Genomic DNA, 16648 nt, shown 5'->3' on the forward strand with positions numbered 1-16648 from the left:
CTGAACATGTTGTAAAGTGGTGCCCCCATGGCATTTTGGAATTTTATGTAGGAAGAAGAAATGGCAAAATTCACAATAGAGAGAAATTGTTTTGAAAACCTTTGGCAAATTTTGTAATTTTCCATGGAATTTTTGTAACAATAACATGGCAAAATTCATAACTTTTGCGTACTAAAAAATGGGAAAACCCTTGGCAACTTTTAGTAACTTGCCATGGAATTTGTGTAACAATAAATGGTAAAATTCATAATGGTGTGTGTACTCAAAACACATGGCATTGTTTTTCATATGTGCCACCTTGTTTGTTAGCATGGCAAGTTTTATATAAAACCATCTATGTTCACACGGCAAGTTCATAAAAGTTTTTGTTACTGGGATGTATATCTATAGAATGGCATTTTTGTTTTGAAGAGCATGACATTTTTATTATTAGGAGCATGGCATTTGTATCATTAAGATCATGACGTTTTCTTTTATTAAGAGCATGGCAATTTAATCTATAGCATGGTCAATTATTATTTTTATTGGCATGTCATGTTCTATTTTTTGAATCGTGCAATATTCTTTGTGTGATTTCTTGTTTTTGGCAAATAAAATATTGGGCACGACAATTTTAATATTATTATTTTGCAGCAATTTTAATATTTGTATCATGGCATTTTTTTAAGTCATGGTATTTATATTATCTCGATCATGGCAATTTCCTTTTTTAAAAACATTTCAATTTTGAATCGCCCTTGATCATGGCAATTTCCTTTTGTTTTTATACATTTATTTTGAAATTTAACATGTATGACTTTATATGATGATATTTTCTATAGCCACCCTTTTGCAATCCAAACTGCCTCCTGGTTGCCCCTGGCGACTCCGGAGGCGTCCTCGCTGCCGCATCCAAACCTTCCCCACTAGCCATCCAGCCCCTCGTCACTACCGGCGGAAGCCATCGGAGGGCGACGGCGACGGGGGAGCACTCCCCCATCCCATCTTTTTATTTTTTGAATATCCCCCAATCCTCCCATTCCTTTGTCGCTTCCTCGCCATGGGACCCCTACGTCCCGATCTACAACAATTGGAGCGCGCCCAGTTCTTCACGTTGGAGTGGGATTGCTATGTGGGGCGCTCGCCACCGGCTAGGGGCGCGTCCCTGATTGCGGTGGCAGCTCCGTGTGCGGGCCGGTCTCTGGCCAGATCCGAACGGACTTGGCGCCGGGTGCCCGGTGTGCATCGGGCTCTTTGCTGGATCTTGACCGTGATGAGATGGTGCTAGACTTCCGCGCGTGCGGTGACCGGTCGGTGGTGCTGCGTTCCACAACTTGGTGGTGGTGATCCATATCCGATCGGATGGATGGTGGTGGCTGCAAACTATACTGCAGCGACTTCCTATGACTCCACGATGACGGTGGTCATCAAAAGGTCTATGGGAGGGGTCATCTCTCCTGATCCGATGGTTGACTTCACGGGTGAGATGCAAATTATGGATGTGGCTTGACACAAGAAATGGTGGTGCGGTGGTGGCGGCTGCATTGCATGTAGCAGTTGGGATCGGGGAAAGTGGTGGTGACAACACATGAGTAACTTCAGTGATGGTGCTACTCGAGCACCCGGTCACGAGCTCCAAGGCGAAAGCCTAGGTCGGACCTGAGTGGTTATACCTGGCAATGACGATGTTGTTATTACATCGTTACCTTGTTAAAGGCATTGCTCATATATGCAAGGATTGATTTTTCAAGGTGGAAACCTAGATTCTCGCCTTGTGGTTGAATCTGACGGTGACGCTTGAGTATTGTTCCCTTCCTGAAGGCGTTGCTGTTAAAGAACCTCGTCGTCCATGTGATGTCATGAGATGGTTGGGGAGGATATGTTTATTGTTGTAGTTTGTCGATCGTAGATCTAATCGCTTTGGGGATTTCCCCCCTCGCCTATGTATCGCTTTGCTCCTATATGACTTTACTAGTCGTGGATATGTTTTCGTGTGTGCGTGAGTTAGTGTGGTTGTGTGCATTCTAACTATGCAGCGTCCAGGTGCGTGTGCTCATTGTGTTATGAATGTTATTGATGCTTCATTTTGAGCAAATAAAATACATCCTTTGTCGATTTTTAAAAACTAAAATAGTATTTTTGTTCACATTGCAACTAGTAGCTTTTGCTACATACATTTTTTTGTGTGTTTTTTAGCTGTGTGCTATATATGAAATCCTAGAGGCATGATAGTTTATATATTTTTTCTAAATTTCTGAGCTTGTCAATTTTTCTGTTTTTTCTGCAATTTTTGTTTTTCTGTGATGTGCAATATTTTTTTAGAAAAATGTACAGTACATTGTCAATTATATGTCATGATATTTTTCTGTGTTGTTTAATTTGTTAAAACTAGTCAATGTGTATGTGCAATGCACGTTAATTTGAAAGTATATTAAGTGCATGTGGATATTAAATAGGAAATTATTTACGTGTTATTATGTGATTAACACTATATTTGTCATGAAATTAACTGCACGCTAAACGTGTTAAGCGCTCGACATTGAAACAGTCTAGATCGTTGGATTGACATGATTTGATGGCCGAGATTAATTGGATCTGCCCATTTGAGTCTTTCTATATTGGTATAGATATAGATATAGATGAGTTCCAAAATATCAGTTTTTAAGGTTTAATAGCGTCACCAAAAATGTTCTCTTTTGTGCCCAATGGAAGGCTGTACGTACAGGGGAGGGGTTCGCTGGGACTGGGAGGGACTTCCTCTACCGAATGTTTTCGTTCGCTGAAACCGAACGTTCCCCAGGGACATTTCATTTGTAAACGGAAACCCACGTGTCTTAAGGTTTTCCCCACAAAGAACAAAGGCGAAATAATATTTCAATGGTGGTAGCCGATCCATTAATAGGTACAAACACAAATTTGCTTTTATAAATAGCAAGAGGGCAAAGTTGAAATACCATTTCAATGGTAGGTGAATGTCCCAGCGAGATGACCACGGTGACTAACTATAGTGATGTTTAATTTATATAAAGTATGGTGTGTTCAGCTTAAGTACGGTTATGTTAATGGTACCAGGTGGAGAACCCGTGCCCGCCGAGGCGACTTCCCCTTCACGCCGTCGCCACCAGCATCCGGCGTGTACTTCTCCGTCATTTCCACACACTCCCTCCTCCTACTTAACCACCCCACCTGCACACGCCAGCCCCGCTCCTAATCCACTCGTAATATCCGCCTTAACCAAACACCACCTGGCTAAACACGCGGCCAGCAGTTTTGACCTCTGGCCGTGTCACGGCGCTGCGAAATATCTACACCATGGAGATGGAGGCCTCGCCGGCGCCGACGAGCTCGCTGCGGCGCAGACTGCGGGCCACGGTGTGCTGCTGCTTCGGCTACGGCGGCCGGGCGCGGTGGGGCGGGCGGGACAGCCGCGGCGTCGGCAGGTACGACCCGCTCAGCTACGCGCTCAACTTCGACGAGGGCCCCGACGACAGCGACGACGACGTCGACTACGACGACTTCAGCGACGGCGGCCTCCTCTACCGTAGCTTCCCCTCGCCGCCGCCGCCGCTGCCTCAGCCGACCCGGGAGCGGACGTCGTCGATACCGCCGCCGCGGCCGGCCGTCGCGGCCGCGTAGATCTTTTGCTAGCTCGGTCATATGCTGTGTTCGGTGTGTCTCCGTTTCATTTCCAAGTTTGCTGCGTGTAACTAGATAAAAGATGTTGATCACGTTTACTATTGATGACGTTTCACCTTTCATTTGCATCGATAGATCAGTTAGTTTCTCCATGAGATCATAGCCAACCTGCACTGCTGCACCTACGATCTACATCACCGATCGATCACGTGGCTTGGCTAATTGATTTGGCGACCAATTCTAGTGTCAGAGAGCGCTTTCATTCTGACGGAGAGGGCGGGGAAGGCTACCAAGAAAAACAAGGGTATTCGATCACTCCTCCCATGAAAGCAGCGGGTGGGGAAATATATGTAGTCACTTGTATTGTAGGGCGGAGAGACAAAGCGTAGAGCGGGGCAGCAAGGGTGGCGCCGCATAATTGGATTATGCTCTATTGATTCATTTTGGACGGCCGAAAGGACCGCATGACCACGACCCACCTACCCCCGCACCCACCACCGCCGCAGCCACCGCTCGCCGTGCTGCCTCCGACGAGGCGCCGCGCGGATCGCACCCCAACCTCCCCCATGCCGTACCTCATCAGATCCATGGGGATCCCGCTGGGGGAGGGGAGGGGATACCGAGTGCCGCTCCCATTCGTCTTCCAGTCCTTCCCAGATCTGCTCCAACGGATCGATTCGGTCTCGCCGGAGGTCCTAGCGGCGACGAGGGAGATGCACTGGAGGGAAAGGGCGAGGAGGATCATGGACGACGCGCTCTCGTGGTCCCAATGCACTCGGGAATGGAGGGAGGCGGAGGAGGAGCTGGATCCAGATGCAGGTCAGTACTCGGTCGAGCGGAGGTATGTTCATGTTTGCAAGGATCACATCAACAGAGAGCTGCTGAATCTGGCCTGGAGAATCTACTTCGAGGGCACATGGGAAGAGAAGCGCAGGATGCCGCATCCTTCAGAATCGCCGATGCCGTTCGTCAACTAGGCGAGACAGGAAGGGAGATCAGAGGATCCGAGGAGGGAAGGGAGATGGAACTGCATCCTTGGCCTCATGCCGACCAAGGTTCCACCGGAGCCGGAGCCGGTGGATCCACTCCCGTACTTGTCGCCGGCGCCGGCAACTGATTGAAGTAGCAAAATCAGAAGAGCTTTGACCAGATTGCTGAAGACGAGGACACCTACTTGTCCTTCCACATTTGGATTACTGATCCTCTGGGTGATGCTCGCCATCCTGTAAGTTTCTCTGCTTATCACCGCAACCATCTCTGTAAGCACGGATCCAAGGGAGAGGAACTGCATACTGCCCCAGACCTGATGCTTCCAGTTAGAGAGCCTGGTCTGCCTGCCGTTCCCGTTCCTCACCAAGGTGTCGTTGCAGTAGAGGACACAGAAATGTTGGATGTGCAGGTAGCTGACCAAGGGCAAAATTCGCCACTCAACTCGGATGCTGCTAGACCTTTTGAATTGCTATGCGCCCCTGATGAAGGTTGGGATTATGATGTTGCTGGAGCTACATTCGTTTAGGCCAGGACTCCCCAGCGAGATGCGAGGCATAGGCGGGAAGCAACGGCTCTGCTAGTGTTGCAGCAATCCGGTGGATTCAATTTTCTTCAGAAAAGGAAGCATGTGCAAAAGCAGAGAGATAAAGCAGCTGACCAAGATGCCGACATGGCGGTGGTGGAATTCCACCGTCAGCTGTGGATGCCTATAAAAAGGGGCTTGGGTGCTATCCCTGGCAACCCTAGCCTCGCCTCCCCTTCCCCTTACCAAGATTCCATAGCCGCTGCCACCCTTCACCTCACCACAATGGCGGAGGGGGGCGCGGACGAGGGCGCAACAAAGGGAAAAGAGGGAGGGGGATAATCTGGCCGACTGGTCTCAGGAGCAAGCGCAGATGCATCCCCTGATTGGGCCTCCACCGCAACAATTTTTTGGATATGGCTTCCAAGGTCCTCCGCCGTGGTGGGGTTTCCCAGGGGGATTCCCACACCCTTTCCAGCAACAGGCTTGGGGGGAGGGCCACAACAGCCATGGTTCGGCCCTCCTGCCCAAGGACCCCTACAAGGCCAAGGTGGTGTGGGTGATTCGATGCAGGCTGATCGAAGCAACTCCAGTAGACAGCAAGGGCCTGTTAGGAATCAGAGTAAAAACCCTCAACGCAAGAAACAGGATCAGGTACATAAAGCTATTTCAGCCTCCTCTACTGGTCTGATGTCGTATGCTCAGGTGATATGCTACAATTGTGGGGATCCATGCCACCACAAGGATAAGTGTGAAAAGCCAAAGAGCTGCATCATATGCAAGATGGTTACTCATGTGGTTGATGATTGCCCAGTCAGGAAGAAAGCCCACACATCTGCTAGATATGTGGGGAGTGCTGCCCAAGGACTTGGCTTTTACCACCTTGATGTACCTGATGTTAATGCACAGCACCATGGAGCTCTGAAGAATGTAGGCATTGTGCTTATAGAATCTGGAGAGGTGACTAAGCAAGAATTAGCAGAGGAATTTGCTGATATTTACAAGACTAATTGGCCATGGCCCATCAATGCACTGGATGATTGGACCTTCTTAGTGAAATTCCCTCCAGAGATTGATGTTGCTCATGTTGCAGGTTACCCATGCTTTGGCCTAAAAAAAGACAATGTCATTGTCAATGTAGAGGTCTGGAAAGGCAATGTAGCGGCGGAGGATGATCTACAAGATGTCTGGCTTAAAATCAGGAAGATGAACCCCAAGTGGTGTGAGTGGACTATGCTTGATCAGATCACATCCACCCTAGGAGTGCTGCTGGATGTTGACTGGCAGCACAACTTCAAATCCTTCTATGAAACTGTTAGGGTGAAGATCTCCTGCAAGGACCCCACAAAAATCCCCACAGAAAGACTCTTTGGGATCAAAGGCAAGATCTACAGGCTGCTGATTGAGATTGAGCCAGCCTTGCCATATGCAGAGACAGTGATAGTAACCAACCCCTCTTTAGACCAATGTTGGGAATATCGCTTATCAGGAACTTATCGTTCGACCCATGATAAGGGGTAAATCGGCTAATTTATCAGCATATCGGCTGATTTATTGCCATATCGGCTGATTTATCGGCCAATTTATTTTATCAGTTAGACACTGGTAAGCGATAAACAGGCCGATTTATCGGTATATCGGAAGATATCTTGAACAGTGCTTTAGACACAAACACTTCACTAGAGACTAGGTCAAAAGACAGTGCTTCTACTGATGGAAGATCTCAGCAGGGCTCTAGAACAGGTTCTGATACTGGCTCCCTCACTGGCCATGGTACCTCCAGTCACAGAACCCAGGACTAAGGGCACCAAAACTCCCAGGGGGAAAAACACCTACTTCCATGCTCAAAAATCAGCTCCCTGAGTCTCAATATCTGCCCAGAATGCAAGTGTTAGAACAAGTGCTCAATACTAAACAGGGAGATTTTTGTGAGTTTCAACCTGCTGAGAGAAATGGAGCTGGTTGGAGAAGATGAGGTAGTATCTGATGAAGAAACAGAAGATCATGACATTGTGTTTGAATCTGAGCAACTAAATCTGGAGGTGCAATACGACTCAAAATTCCCTGCTTTGAGAGCTGCCAATGAAAGCAAGAAATGGGGGCCGGTTCAGGCGGCTAGAATGAGCTCTAGGATTGCTGGGGACAAAAGAACCAGCATGGAAAAAGCCCAACAACTTAAGAAGGTTCGGAACCTGGAGGTCCACAAAACTCATGGTAAGAAACAAGCCTCTTTTAATCTGTTCAATAACCCTTCCTTTCTTTCTGTAGCTTCTAATATTGGAGTAGAGGTTGATCTAGCTAACAAATGTTTAACTAACCCTTCTACTCCTATTGGTAGTTCTAGAGTTGTAACTACAAACATGACTGAAGGTCATGATAATGAGATAGGAGAAGTTTTAGCTGATCATATTGTCACCTTTGATCCTTCCTCCAGTCCTAATGAGGGACTTTGGTCCCTGGTCTGCAGGAATAGATGGGGAAAGCATCCCAGAACAGAGGTGATCAAATGAATGCCCTCTTCTGGAATGTTAGGGGCATCTCAATTGCAGGTTGAAAGCCTCTTATTATAGACACTATTGCTAAGACTCATGCTACTATCCTAGGCTTTCAGGAGACTAAGAAGGAAGAATTTCCCCCCTCTTATCTCAAATCTTTAGTGGGGAATAGGGACTTTGCTTGGCACCACCTCCCATCAAAAGGCTCTGCTGGAGGCATCCTGATGGGAGTGGATCAAGATATTTTTGAAATTATTGCATGGTCTCACTTAGATTTCTCTGTTAGCTGTGAGCTGAGACATAAGTGCAATGGCAACCTATTTAGGGTCATTACAATGTATGGGTCCCCATATGAGGAGGGTAAAGGGGCCTTTATCTCTGAACTCCATACATTGTTTGTAGATTTTAAAATTCCTACTCTTATTGGAGGTGATTTCAACCTAGTCAGAAATGTCAAGGAAAAGAGCAATGGGGTCATCAACCATAGATGGAGTGATAATTTTAGTGTCAGGATTGAGATCTGGGGACTTCTAGAGATTAAGCTCTCTAGTAGAAAATTCACTTGGGCTAATAACCAAGTTGACTTCATCATGTCTACTATTGACAGACTCTTTTGCAACACTGGTATGGATGTTTTATACCCACTGGCTTCCTGTAAATCCCTCTCTAGATGTGGGAGTGACCATACTCTACTTCTATGGGACTCTAGGGTTAATTCTGAGCCTAGGAAAAGTAGCTTCAAGATGGAGAAATGGTGGCTCCTTAGAGCAGATTTTACTGACCTAGTTCATAAAACATGGTCAGAACCTAATAGAGCCACATCTACCATAGAAAATTGGCAAATTAAAATTAGGAGCCTTAGAAGAGTTACCAAAGGGTGGAACTCTAATGAAGAGGCTAACCTAAGGAGATATAAGAAAATACTCCTAGAAGAGTTTGATATGTTAGATATTAGAGTTGAAAACTCTGACTTATCTGAGGTAGAATTTAATAGAATGAAATTCATTCAATCTGAGCTTCAGAAGATCTGGCTTCGGGAAGAAATAAAAGCTAAAGAAAGATCTAGAGATAGAGACATCACTGAGGGTGACAGAAACACTGCCTATTTTCATGCAGTTGCTAACCAGAGGAGGAGGAAAACTCTCATCCACTCCCTGGATAGTCCTAATGGACCTGTCTCAGACATTAAGAATATGCTTAATGTAGCTAGCGATTTTTATAAAGATTTGTTCAAAAACAAAAATAGTAGTGGTTTAAAAATCAAGACTGACTTCTTCTCAGCTGGAGAGAAAGTTACCCCAGCAGAGAATGAAGTTCTTGAAGCCCCTTTTACTGAGGAAGAAGTCAAGTAAGCAGTTTTTGACTCTTACCCAGATGGGGCCCCTGGCCCTGATGGGATCCCCTTCTTCTTCTACCAATAGTTTTGGGGTCTGATTAAAACTGACCTGATAGCTATGTTTAATGATTTTCATTCAGGAAAACTAGATATCCATAGACTCAATTTTGCTATGCTCACCTTGATTCCTAAGGAGCCTGATGCTACTTCTATGAAAAAGTTTAGACCTATTAGCTTGATTAACTGTAGTTTTAAAATTTTCTCTAAAGTTCTCACCAATAGACTGGCTAAGATACTTCAGAGGCTAATAGCTAGCAATCAGTCTGCCTTCCTAAAAGGTAGATATATCCTGGAAAGTGTTTTCACTACACATGAGGTGGTGCATTCAGTCTATGCTGAGAAAAAGCAAGGTTTAGTGTTGAAGCTAGACTATGAAAAAGCCTTTGACAAAGTAGATCTTAGTTTCCTCCTAGACATGCTAGACAAAAGAGGTTTTGGTGGTAAATGAATTAGTTGGAGACGCTAAATTACTCATAATGGCTCAGTGGGAGTCAAAATGAATAATGTAGAAAGTGACTTCTTCATCTCTGGGAAAGGGCTTAGATAGGGGGATCCCATTTCCCCTCTCCTCTTCAACCAGCAGTAGATATCCTTACTAAGATGTTGTCCAAAGCAGCAGCTAGTGGTCTGATTGCAGGGTTGTGGACTGAAGTGTGCCCAGGGGGGGATCATTTGCTTGCAATATGCATATGACACCCTCTTGTTTTTGGACAATGACCTCGCTCATGCCACCAACCTTAAGACAATTCTGACTTGTTTTGAACAAGTATCTGGGATGAGGATTAACTATACTAAGAGTGAACTCATCCCCATTAATATAATAGAAGATGACTTTAGACCTTTTCTATCAGTCTTAGAATGTAAGGGGGTGAATTCCCCATTAAATATCTTGGGATTCCTCTTCACCATGACAAACTTAGAAAAGAGGACGTCCAACCTCTAATAGATAAGACCATGAAGAGGATAGCTGGATGGAGGGGCAAACTCCTCCCATATAGAGGCAGGCTCATCTTAATCCAAGCTTTCCTAGCCAACATCCCCATTTATTTGCTTCCTTTCTTCAAATTCCCTAAATGGGCCATTGAGATGATCAACTCTCAGATGGCCAATTGCTTGTGGAATGATTTTGAAGGCCATAGGAAACTACACCTAGCTAACTGGAGACTTGTGTGTATGAAAAAGGAATTTGGAGATCTGGCGATTCCCAACCTCCATGACATTAATCTCTACTTGTTAGGGTTTGCGCGTGGCGGCGAGGTTCTTCTCCGAGACATTGGGCGCATCCAGAGCTGGCTCGTACCAAGCAGGCAGCGCAACAGCCTTGGCCTTTCGGGGCGCCATTGGTCGGAGGCTCGGAAGGGGATTGGAGCGGATCTGGGGATTTCGGAGGCAAGGAGCGAGAAAGGGGATCTGGAGCAAGGCAAAAGGAAGCAATGAAGGCAAACGTTGCCCGCGCCAGTCTTTTGTCAGTCTAGCGGTTGCCGAGGCAGCGTGGGGAAGCGGAGACGCCCACGTCCAATCAATCGCCACGCGTCGACCAAGGCTGCAGGCTATTGGGGCCCGCGGCGCTCCGCACTTGCCCTTTGGCTTCACCTCGAAGCCAAGTCTAAGCGTGCCTTGGGCCCGGGGGCTACTATCGGCGTTCTGGGAACGGGGGTCCCCAGACTTGCATGCCTGCGGCCCACGGCGTGGCTCCACCAGCGGCCCTGTACGACCCATCTTCACCAGCAAACACCCAAGACCCTCGCGAGGGGCCAAGCCTCGCGAGGCGGGCGACACAAGACCTCCTCGGGGTAGCCTCATCAGGCTGGCTCGCGAGGGGCGGAGAGATCAAGGCAAGGGGAACCTCGCGAGGTTCCCGTGACGTAAGCCATGACGACCAAGGCCAGGTGGGCGCCAGCGTGCACAGTGTCCTCGTTTCCTCTTTGGTGCTAAAGGGGCAAGCGCAGGCAAGGAATCCCGAGGCATCAGGCAAAGGTTTCCATATCGGTGCAACGAGACCAAGACCAGAAGGACGACAAGATGGAGGTCACCGTGGAGCCCAAGACGGCATCACCACCAGAGCCTTTGGCAGGCGAAGACCACCTTTAGTCAGGATAGCTTGTACTAGCTGTTCCCCTTCAAACTGGCCGTTGTGGCATCCCTTCCCGCTCAATATTTGGGAGGAGGACCAGGGCCTCTATAAATAGGACTAGCCACCACCATAGGAAGCAAGGGATTTGGGACTAGACCATCCTCATCCACACAAGCTCACCGAGCACAAGAACACCTCTTCTTAGGAGGCTGTTCTTCCCTTGTACTGTTCATCCTCAGCCCAAGAGGCAATCCACCACACCACACTGGAGTAGGGTATTACACCACAATGATGGCCCGAACCAGTATAAATCTTGTGTCCCTTTGTTCTTTGGGTTCATCGAGCTAGGCCGTGAGATCTTGATGCGTGCAAGCTAGAGGGAGGAGAGATCTTCGTGCGCACCCCAGTGTTCGAACCTCAAGGTTTTGCCGGAACACGAAATCCAACAACGGTGGGTGGTCGGGGGCCGAGCGATGCGCGTTTCTCTCATACGTACGCGCGCGTGTGCGAGGCGTTGCGCTCTAACTGAACCCGAGCGAGGCGTTGGGCTCTAACTGAACCCGAGCGATTGCACTGCAGGCTACGCGTTACTGAACCTGAGCGATCGATCGATCCCATGCTGTTAACTGAACCCGAGTGATTCCTTCGCTACTGCTCCTAACTGAAGCCGATCAAACACTGCAGCCTCCTTCCCTTGATGAACAGTGAGCGTTGTTGGGGGGGGGGGGGGGTGGGTGGATGAACAGTTCCCGGTGGGGGTTGGATGAACAGGACCCCGTGGTAGTAGAGGTCGTTGCTGCTGGATGAACAGGACTCCGATCGATCGAGCCGGTGGATGAACAGGACCCCGTGGAGGGATGGATGAACAGGACCCCGTGGAGGGCTGGTTGAACAGTAGCCGGTGGAGGGCTGGTTGAACACTAGCCGGTGGAGAGCTGGATGAACAGGACCCTGTGGAGGGGTGGTTGAACAAGACCGTGTGGAGAGGGCTGGTGGAGGAGCGCGCGGTGGAGGCTGGATGAACAGGAGCCCGTGGATGAATAGTCGCATGTGGAGGCTGGAGGAGGTCGACGGTGGATGAACAGTAGCCCGTGGAGGCAGTCGACGGTGGAGATGAACAGTAGCCCGTGGAGGCAGTCCACGGTGGAGATGAACAGTATCCCGTGGAGTCCCGTTTTGCGGTACGCCACACCCTTCCCGATGAACAGGACCCCTGTTTCGACCGTAGCGCTCCAACACAAGTCTGTTTCCTCCGTTTTGCGGTACGCCACACCCTTCCCGATCAACAGGACCCCGTTTCGACCGTAGGAGGTCTGTTTCCTCCATTTTGCGGTACGCCAGACCCCTCCCGATGAACAGGATCCCGTTTCGACCGTGGCCGGTCGAACACAAGGCCGTTTCCTCCATTCTGCGGTATGCCAGGCCTCGTTTCCATCGGCTGTTCCATCCAAGCCGGTTGCCTCCCGATGAACACGACGTATTCCGTTGCCTCGCGATGAACACGACGCATTTCGTTGCCTCCCCATGAACACGACGACGACACAGTTTCTCTGTTTCGACCCAGCCATGTACACGAGACCTGGCCGTACGTATGTGTGACGCCCGCCTCCGCGGTGCCATTCGGGTCCGTCCCGCTCGGCCCCCGCCTCCCTGTCGCCGGCCCCGCCTCGGGCTGCCGTGCCCGCTGCCGCCCAGGCTTGGCCTTCGCTCGGGCGCCCGCACGCCCCAGCAACCGAGCGGGCTGGTGCCTGCACCCGTTTCGCCAGCACCCGATCCACTAAGCCCCCACGGGCCAATGACAGGCGGGCCCCGCCCTTAAACGTTTTATAAAAAAAGAATAAAATAATAATAATAATAATTAAGAAAATAATTAATTAATTTATTACTTAATTAATTAACTTAATTAATCCTGATCAGATTAACTTATCACTTAGGTTAGTTAATTAATCTGTTAGGTTAGTTAACAGTCAATGACAGCTGGGACCCACACGTCAGCTTGACCCAGTCAACACCTCTGTTGACTGCTGACGTCATGCTGACGTCATGCTGATGCAGTAATGCCATTTTCGAATTAAATTAATAATATTAATTTAGAAAATGTTTTAAAATCTTTAAAAATTAATATAAAATAATCCGCAATTCGGATGTAAAAACTTTGTACATGAAAGTTGCTCAGAACGACGAGACGAATCCGGTTATGCAGCCCGTTCGTCCGCCACACATCCCTAGCATAGCGAACACGCAACTTGTCCCCTCTGATTCATCTGCCCGAAAACACGAAACACCGGGGATATTTTCTCGGATGTTTCCCCCCTTCACCGGTATCACCTCATACCGCGTTAGAACACGTCTAGCTCTGCCTGTTGTCCTGTTATGCACTTGCTTGCTATGTATTTACTGTTTCTCCCCCCTCTTCTCTTCGGTAGACCCCGTGACGATGCTGATGCCCTTGTGGTCGACTACGTCACCGACGACCCCTCCTTGTCTGAGCAACCAGGCAAGCCCCCCCTTGATCACCAGATATCGCCTATTCTTCTCTATACAGCTTGCATTAGAGTAGTGTAGCATGTTACTGCTTTCGGTTAATCCTATTCTGCTGCATAGCCTGTCATTGTTGCTACAGTTGTTACCCTTACCTGCTATCCTACTGCTTAGTATAGGATGCTAGTGTTCCATCAGTGGCCCTACACTCTTGTCCGTCTGCCATGCTATACTACTGGGCCGTGATCACTTCGGGAGGTGATCACAGGTATATACTATATACTTTATATACATGACACATGTGGTGACTAAAGTTGGGTCAGCTCGTTGAGTACTCGCAAGTGATTCTGATGAGGGGGCTGAAAGGACAGGTGGCTCCATCCCGCTAGAGGTGGGCCTGGGTTCCTGACGGCCCCCGACTGTTACTTTGTGGCGGAGCGACAGGGCAGGTTGAGACCACCTAGGAGGAGGTGGGCCTGGCCCTGGTCGGCGTTCGCGGATACTTAACACGCTTAACGAGATCTTGGTATTTGATCTGAGTCTGGCCATTTGGTCTATACACACTAACCAACTATGCGGGAACAGTTATGGGCACTCGGCGTCGTGGTATCAGCCGAAGCTCTTTTTGACGTCAGCGACTGAGTGGCGCGCGCCGCATTGGACCGTAAGCTCGCGCTTGTATTAAGGGGGCTAGGTCTGCTTCCAGCCGCGTACGCAACATGCAGGTGTGCAATGGGCGATGGGCCCAGACCCCTGCGCGCATAGGATTTAGACCGACGTGCTGACCTCTCTGTTGAGCCTAGGTGGGGCTGCGACGTGTTGATCTCCCGAGGCTGGGCATGACCCAGGAAAGTGTGTCCGGCCAAATGGGATCGAGCGTGTTGGGTTATGTGGTGCACCCCTGTAGGGAAGTTTATCTATTCGAATAGCCGTGTCCCTCGGTAAAAGGACGACCCAGAGTTGTACCTTGACCTTATGACAACTAGAACCGGATACTTAATAAAACACACCCTTCCAAGTGCCAGATATAACCCGGTGATCGCTCTCTAACAGGGCGACGAGGAGGGGATCGCCGGGTAGGATTATGCTATACGATGCTATTTGGTGAACTAACCATCTACTCTCTTCTACATGCTGAAAGATGGAGGTGGCCAGAAGCGTAGTCTTTGACAGGATTAGCTATCCCCCTCTTATTCTGGCATTCTGCTGTTTAGTCCACCGATATGGCCCTTTACACATATACCCATGCATATGTAGTGTAGCTCCTTGCTTGCAAGTACTTTGGATGAGTACTCACGGTTGCCTTTCTCCCTCTTTTCCCCCTTTCCCTTCTACCTGGTTGTCGCAATCAGATGCCGGAGCCCAGGAACCAGACGCCACCGTCGACGACGACTCCTACTACACCGGAGGTGCCTACTACTACGTGCAGGCCGCTGACGACGACCAGGAGTAGTTAGGAGGATCCCAGGCAGGAGGCCTGCACCTCTTTCGATCTGTATCCCAGTTTGTGCTAGCCATCTTATGGCAACTTGTTTAACTTATGTCTGTACTCAGATATTGTTGCTTCCGCTGGTCTATGATCGAGCACTTGTATTCGAGCCCTCTGGCTTGTATTATGATGCTTGTATGACTTATTTTTATTTTTAGAGTTGTGTTGTGATTTCTTCCCGTGAGTCCCTGATCTTGATCGTACACGTTGCGTGTATGATTAGTGTACGGTCAAATCGGGGGCGTCACAGTATGCGCGAGTAGGCGTTCGAGACCCCCCCGTATGTACGTACGTGGCCGTATTTACTTTGTTGCACCCTGGCCACTGTACGTACGTGTACATGCTACGTGCGCCCCTCTACTACGACACGTGCCCTTCCTTACACGGCCACGGTTCATCGCTGCAGCCTGCAGACAGACCAATCGTATGTACGTACACGTTCGCGATCAGAATGACAATGCTACGTACGCTTCGACCGGGTGGGTCCCGACTGTCAGGCACTTCCTTGCGTGCGAAGATGTACCTGGTTGGTCCCAGCAGTCAGGGGGGAAACGTTTTTTTTCATGAAATACGGTGGCCCATCCGGTGGGTCCCTTCTGTCAGGTGGAGGAATCATTATTTTCCGCGTAATAAGGAGGCACTTCCTTGCTGCGACCGTGGACCCAGCTGTCAGCCTCTCACCGTACAGTACTCTTCCGATGGAAGTCGTTCGTTGACCACATTAACCACGCCACGCCGAGAGCACCAAGGCGGTGGACAACGGCGAGGCCTAGGAAGGGAACGACGCGGAGCCGGGGAAGACGTGGCAGTGGATGCCCACACGGAGAGGAGTACGAGGGTTCACTGGTTCAGCTGCGGTGTGAGGCTGCTGTCACCGCAGGGCCTGGCCAGTGGTGGGAGTAGTAGGGGGCGGTGAGGCCTCCGCGGCAGCACAACCGGCCACAGGAGGCAAGAGCATGCGGTGGTTTGGACCGCTGGAGCAAGAAAATCAGAGGTTGAAGAAGCAGGACGACCGTTGAATGTTAACAATCCAACGGTCACTGGTGATAGAATCGTTTGTTGACTAAGTTGACAAAGCCCTCCGTCCGCGTCAACTTAGTAGGCCCACAAGTCAGCCTCCCACTATGGTGGGTCCCAGCTAGCAGGGGGAGTATTCATTTTTTGTGCGTATAAGGTGGCACTTCCTTGCGTGCGAAGATATAGCTGGTGGGTCCGAGCTGTCAGCGGGAGTATTCATTCTTTTTGGCGTAATAAGGAGATACTTGCTTGAGTGCGGCCATGGACCATGTGGGTCCCAACTGTCAGCCTCTCCATGTATGTCCCTCTTCCGATGTTGTCGTTTGTTGACAGCATTGACCACACCGTGCCGAGAACACCAACGCGATGGATGACGACGAGACCCAGGAAGGGAATGAACCGGAGGCGGCGAAGCTACAACAGTGGAGGGATGTGGGTGAGTAGAGGGATGGCCTGGCCAGTGGTGGGAGTAGTAGGGGCGGTGAGGCCTGTGCGGCAGCACAGCCGGCCACGGGAGGCGGGAGCAGGCGGTCCCGCCGGCGCTGGATTTGGCGGCTGGAGCAAGAAG

General features: G+C 49.4%; 2 protein-coding genes across 4 annotated transcripts; both read left to right on the top strand.

Moving 5' to 3' along the window:
* Positions 1-3127: 3127 nt before the first annotated feature.
* LOC109781672 (uncharacterized) lies at positions 3128-3749 on the top strand. Its single transcript, XM_020340266.4, has one exon. The coding sequence runs from the start codon at positions 3292-3294 to the stop codon at positions 3613-3615; it is 324 nt and encodes a 107-aa protein (XP_020195855.1). The 5' UTR covers positions 3128-3291; the 3' UTR covers positions 3616-3749.
* Positions 3750-3858: 109 nt separating this feature from the next.
* On the top strand, positions 3859-15216 carry LOC109781667 (uncharacterized). 3 transcript variants are annotated; one of them, XM_073501172.1, is made up of 2 exons: positions 3859-7342; positions 14927-15216. In XM_073501172.1, the coding sequence occupies exons 1-2, from the start codon at positions 7081-7083 to the stop codon at positions 15025-15027; spliced, it is 363 nt and encodes a 120-aa protein (XP_073357273.1). In that variant the 5' UTR covers positions 3859-7080; the 3' UTR covers positions 15028-15216. The 3 variants fall into 2 exon arrangements, 2 of the variants coding, with proteins under 2 accessions (XP_073357273.1, XP_020195846.1); XM_020340257.4 differs by having other exon boundaries at positions 3859-4434.
* Positions 15217-16648: the final 1432 nt, after the last annotated feature.

The sequence above is a fragment of the Aegilops tauschii genome, chromosome 6 (assembly GCF_002575655.3).
Source record: "Aegilops tauschii subsp. strangulata cultivar AL8/78 chromosome 6, Aet v6.0, whole genome shotgun sequence".
Lineage (NCBI taxonomy): Eukaryota > Viridiplantae > Streptophyta > Magnoliopsida > Poales > Poaceae > Aegilops > Aegilops tauschii.

Bases quoted from the DNA above. Each gene is read 5' to 3' on its own strand.
- LOC109781667 (XM_020340257.4), top strand. From the start codon at position 4,080: ATGACCACGACCCACCTACCCCCGCACCCACCACCGCCGCAGCCACCG. The intron at 4,435-14,926 runs GTCAGTACTCGG...TGTCGCAATCAG, and splicing joins GGAGCTGGATCCAGATGCAG to ATGCCGGAGCCCAGGAACCA.
- LOC109781672 (XM_020340266.4), top strand. From the start codon at position 3,292: ATGGAGATGGAGGCCTCGCCGGCGCCGACGAGCTCGCTGCGGCGCAGA.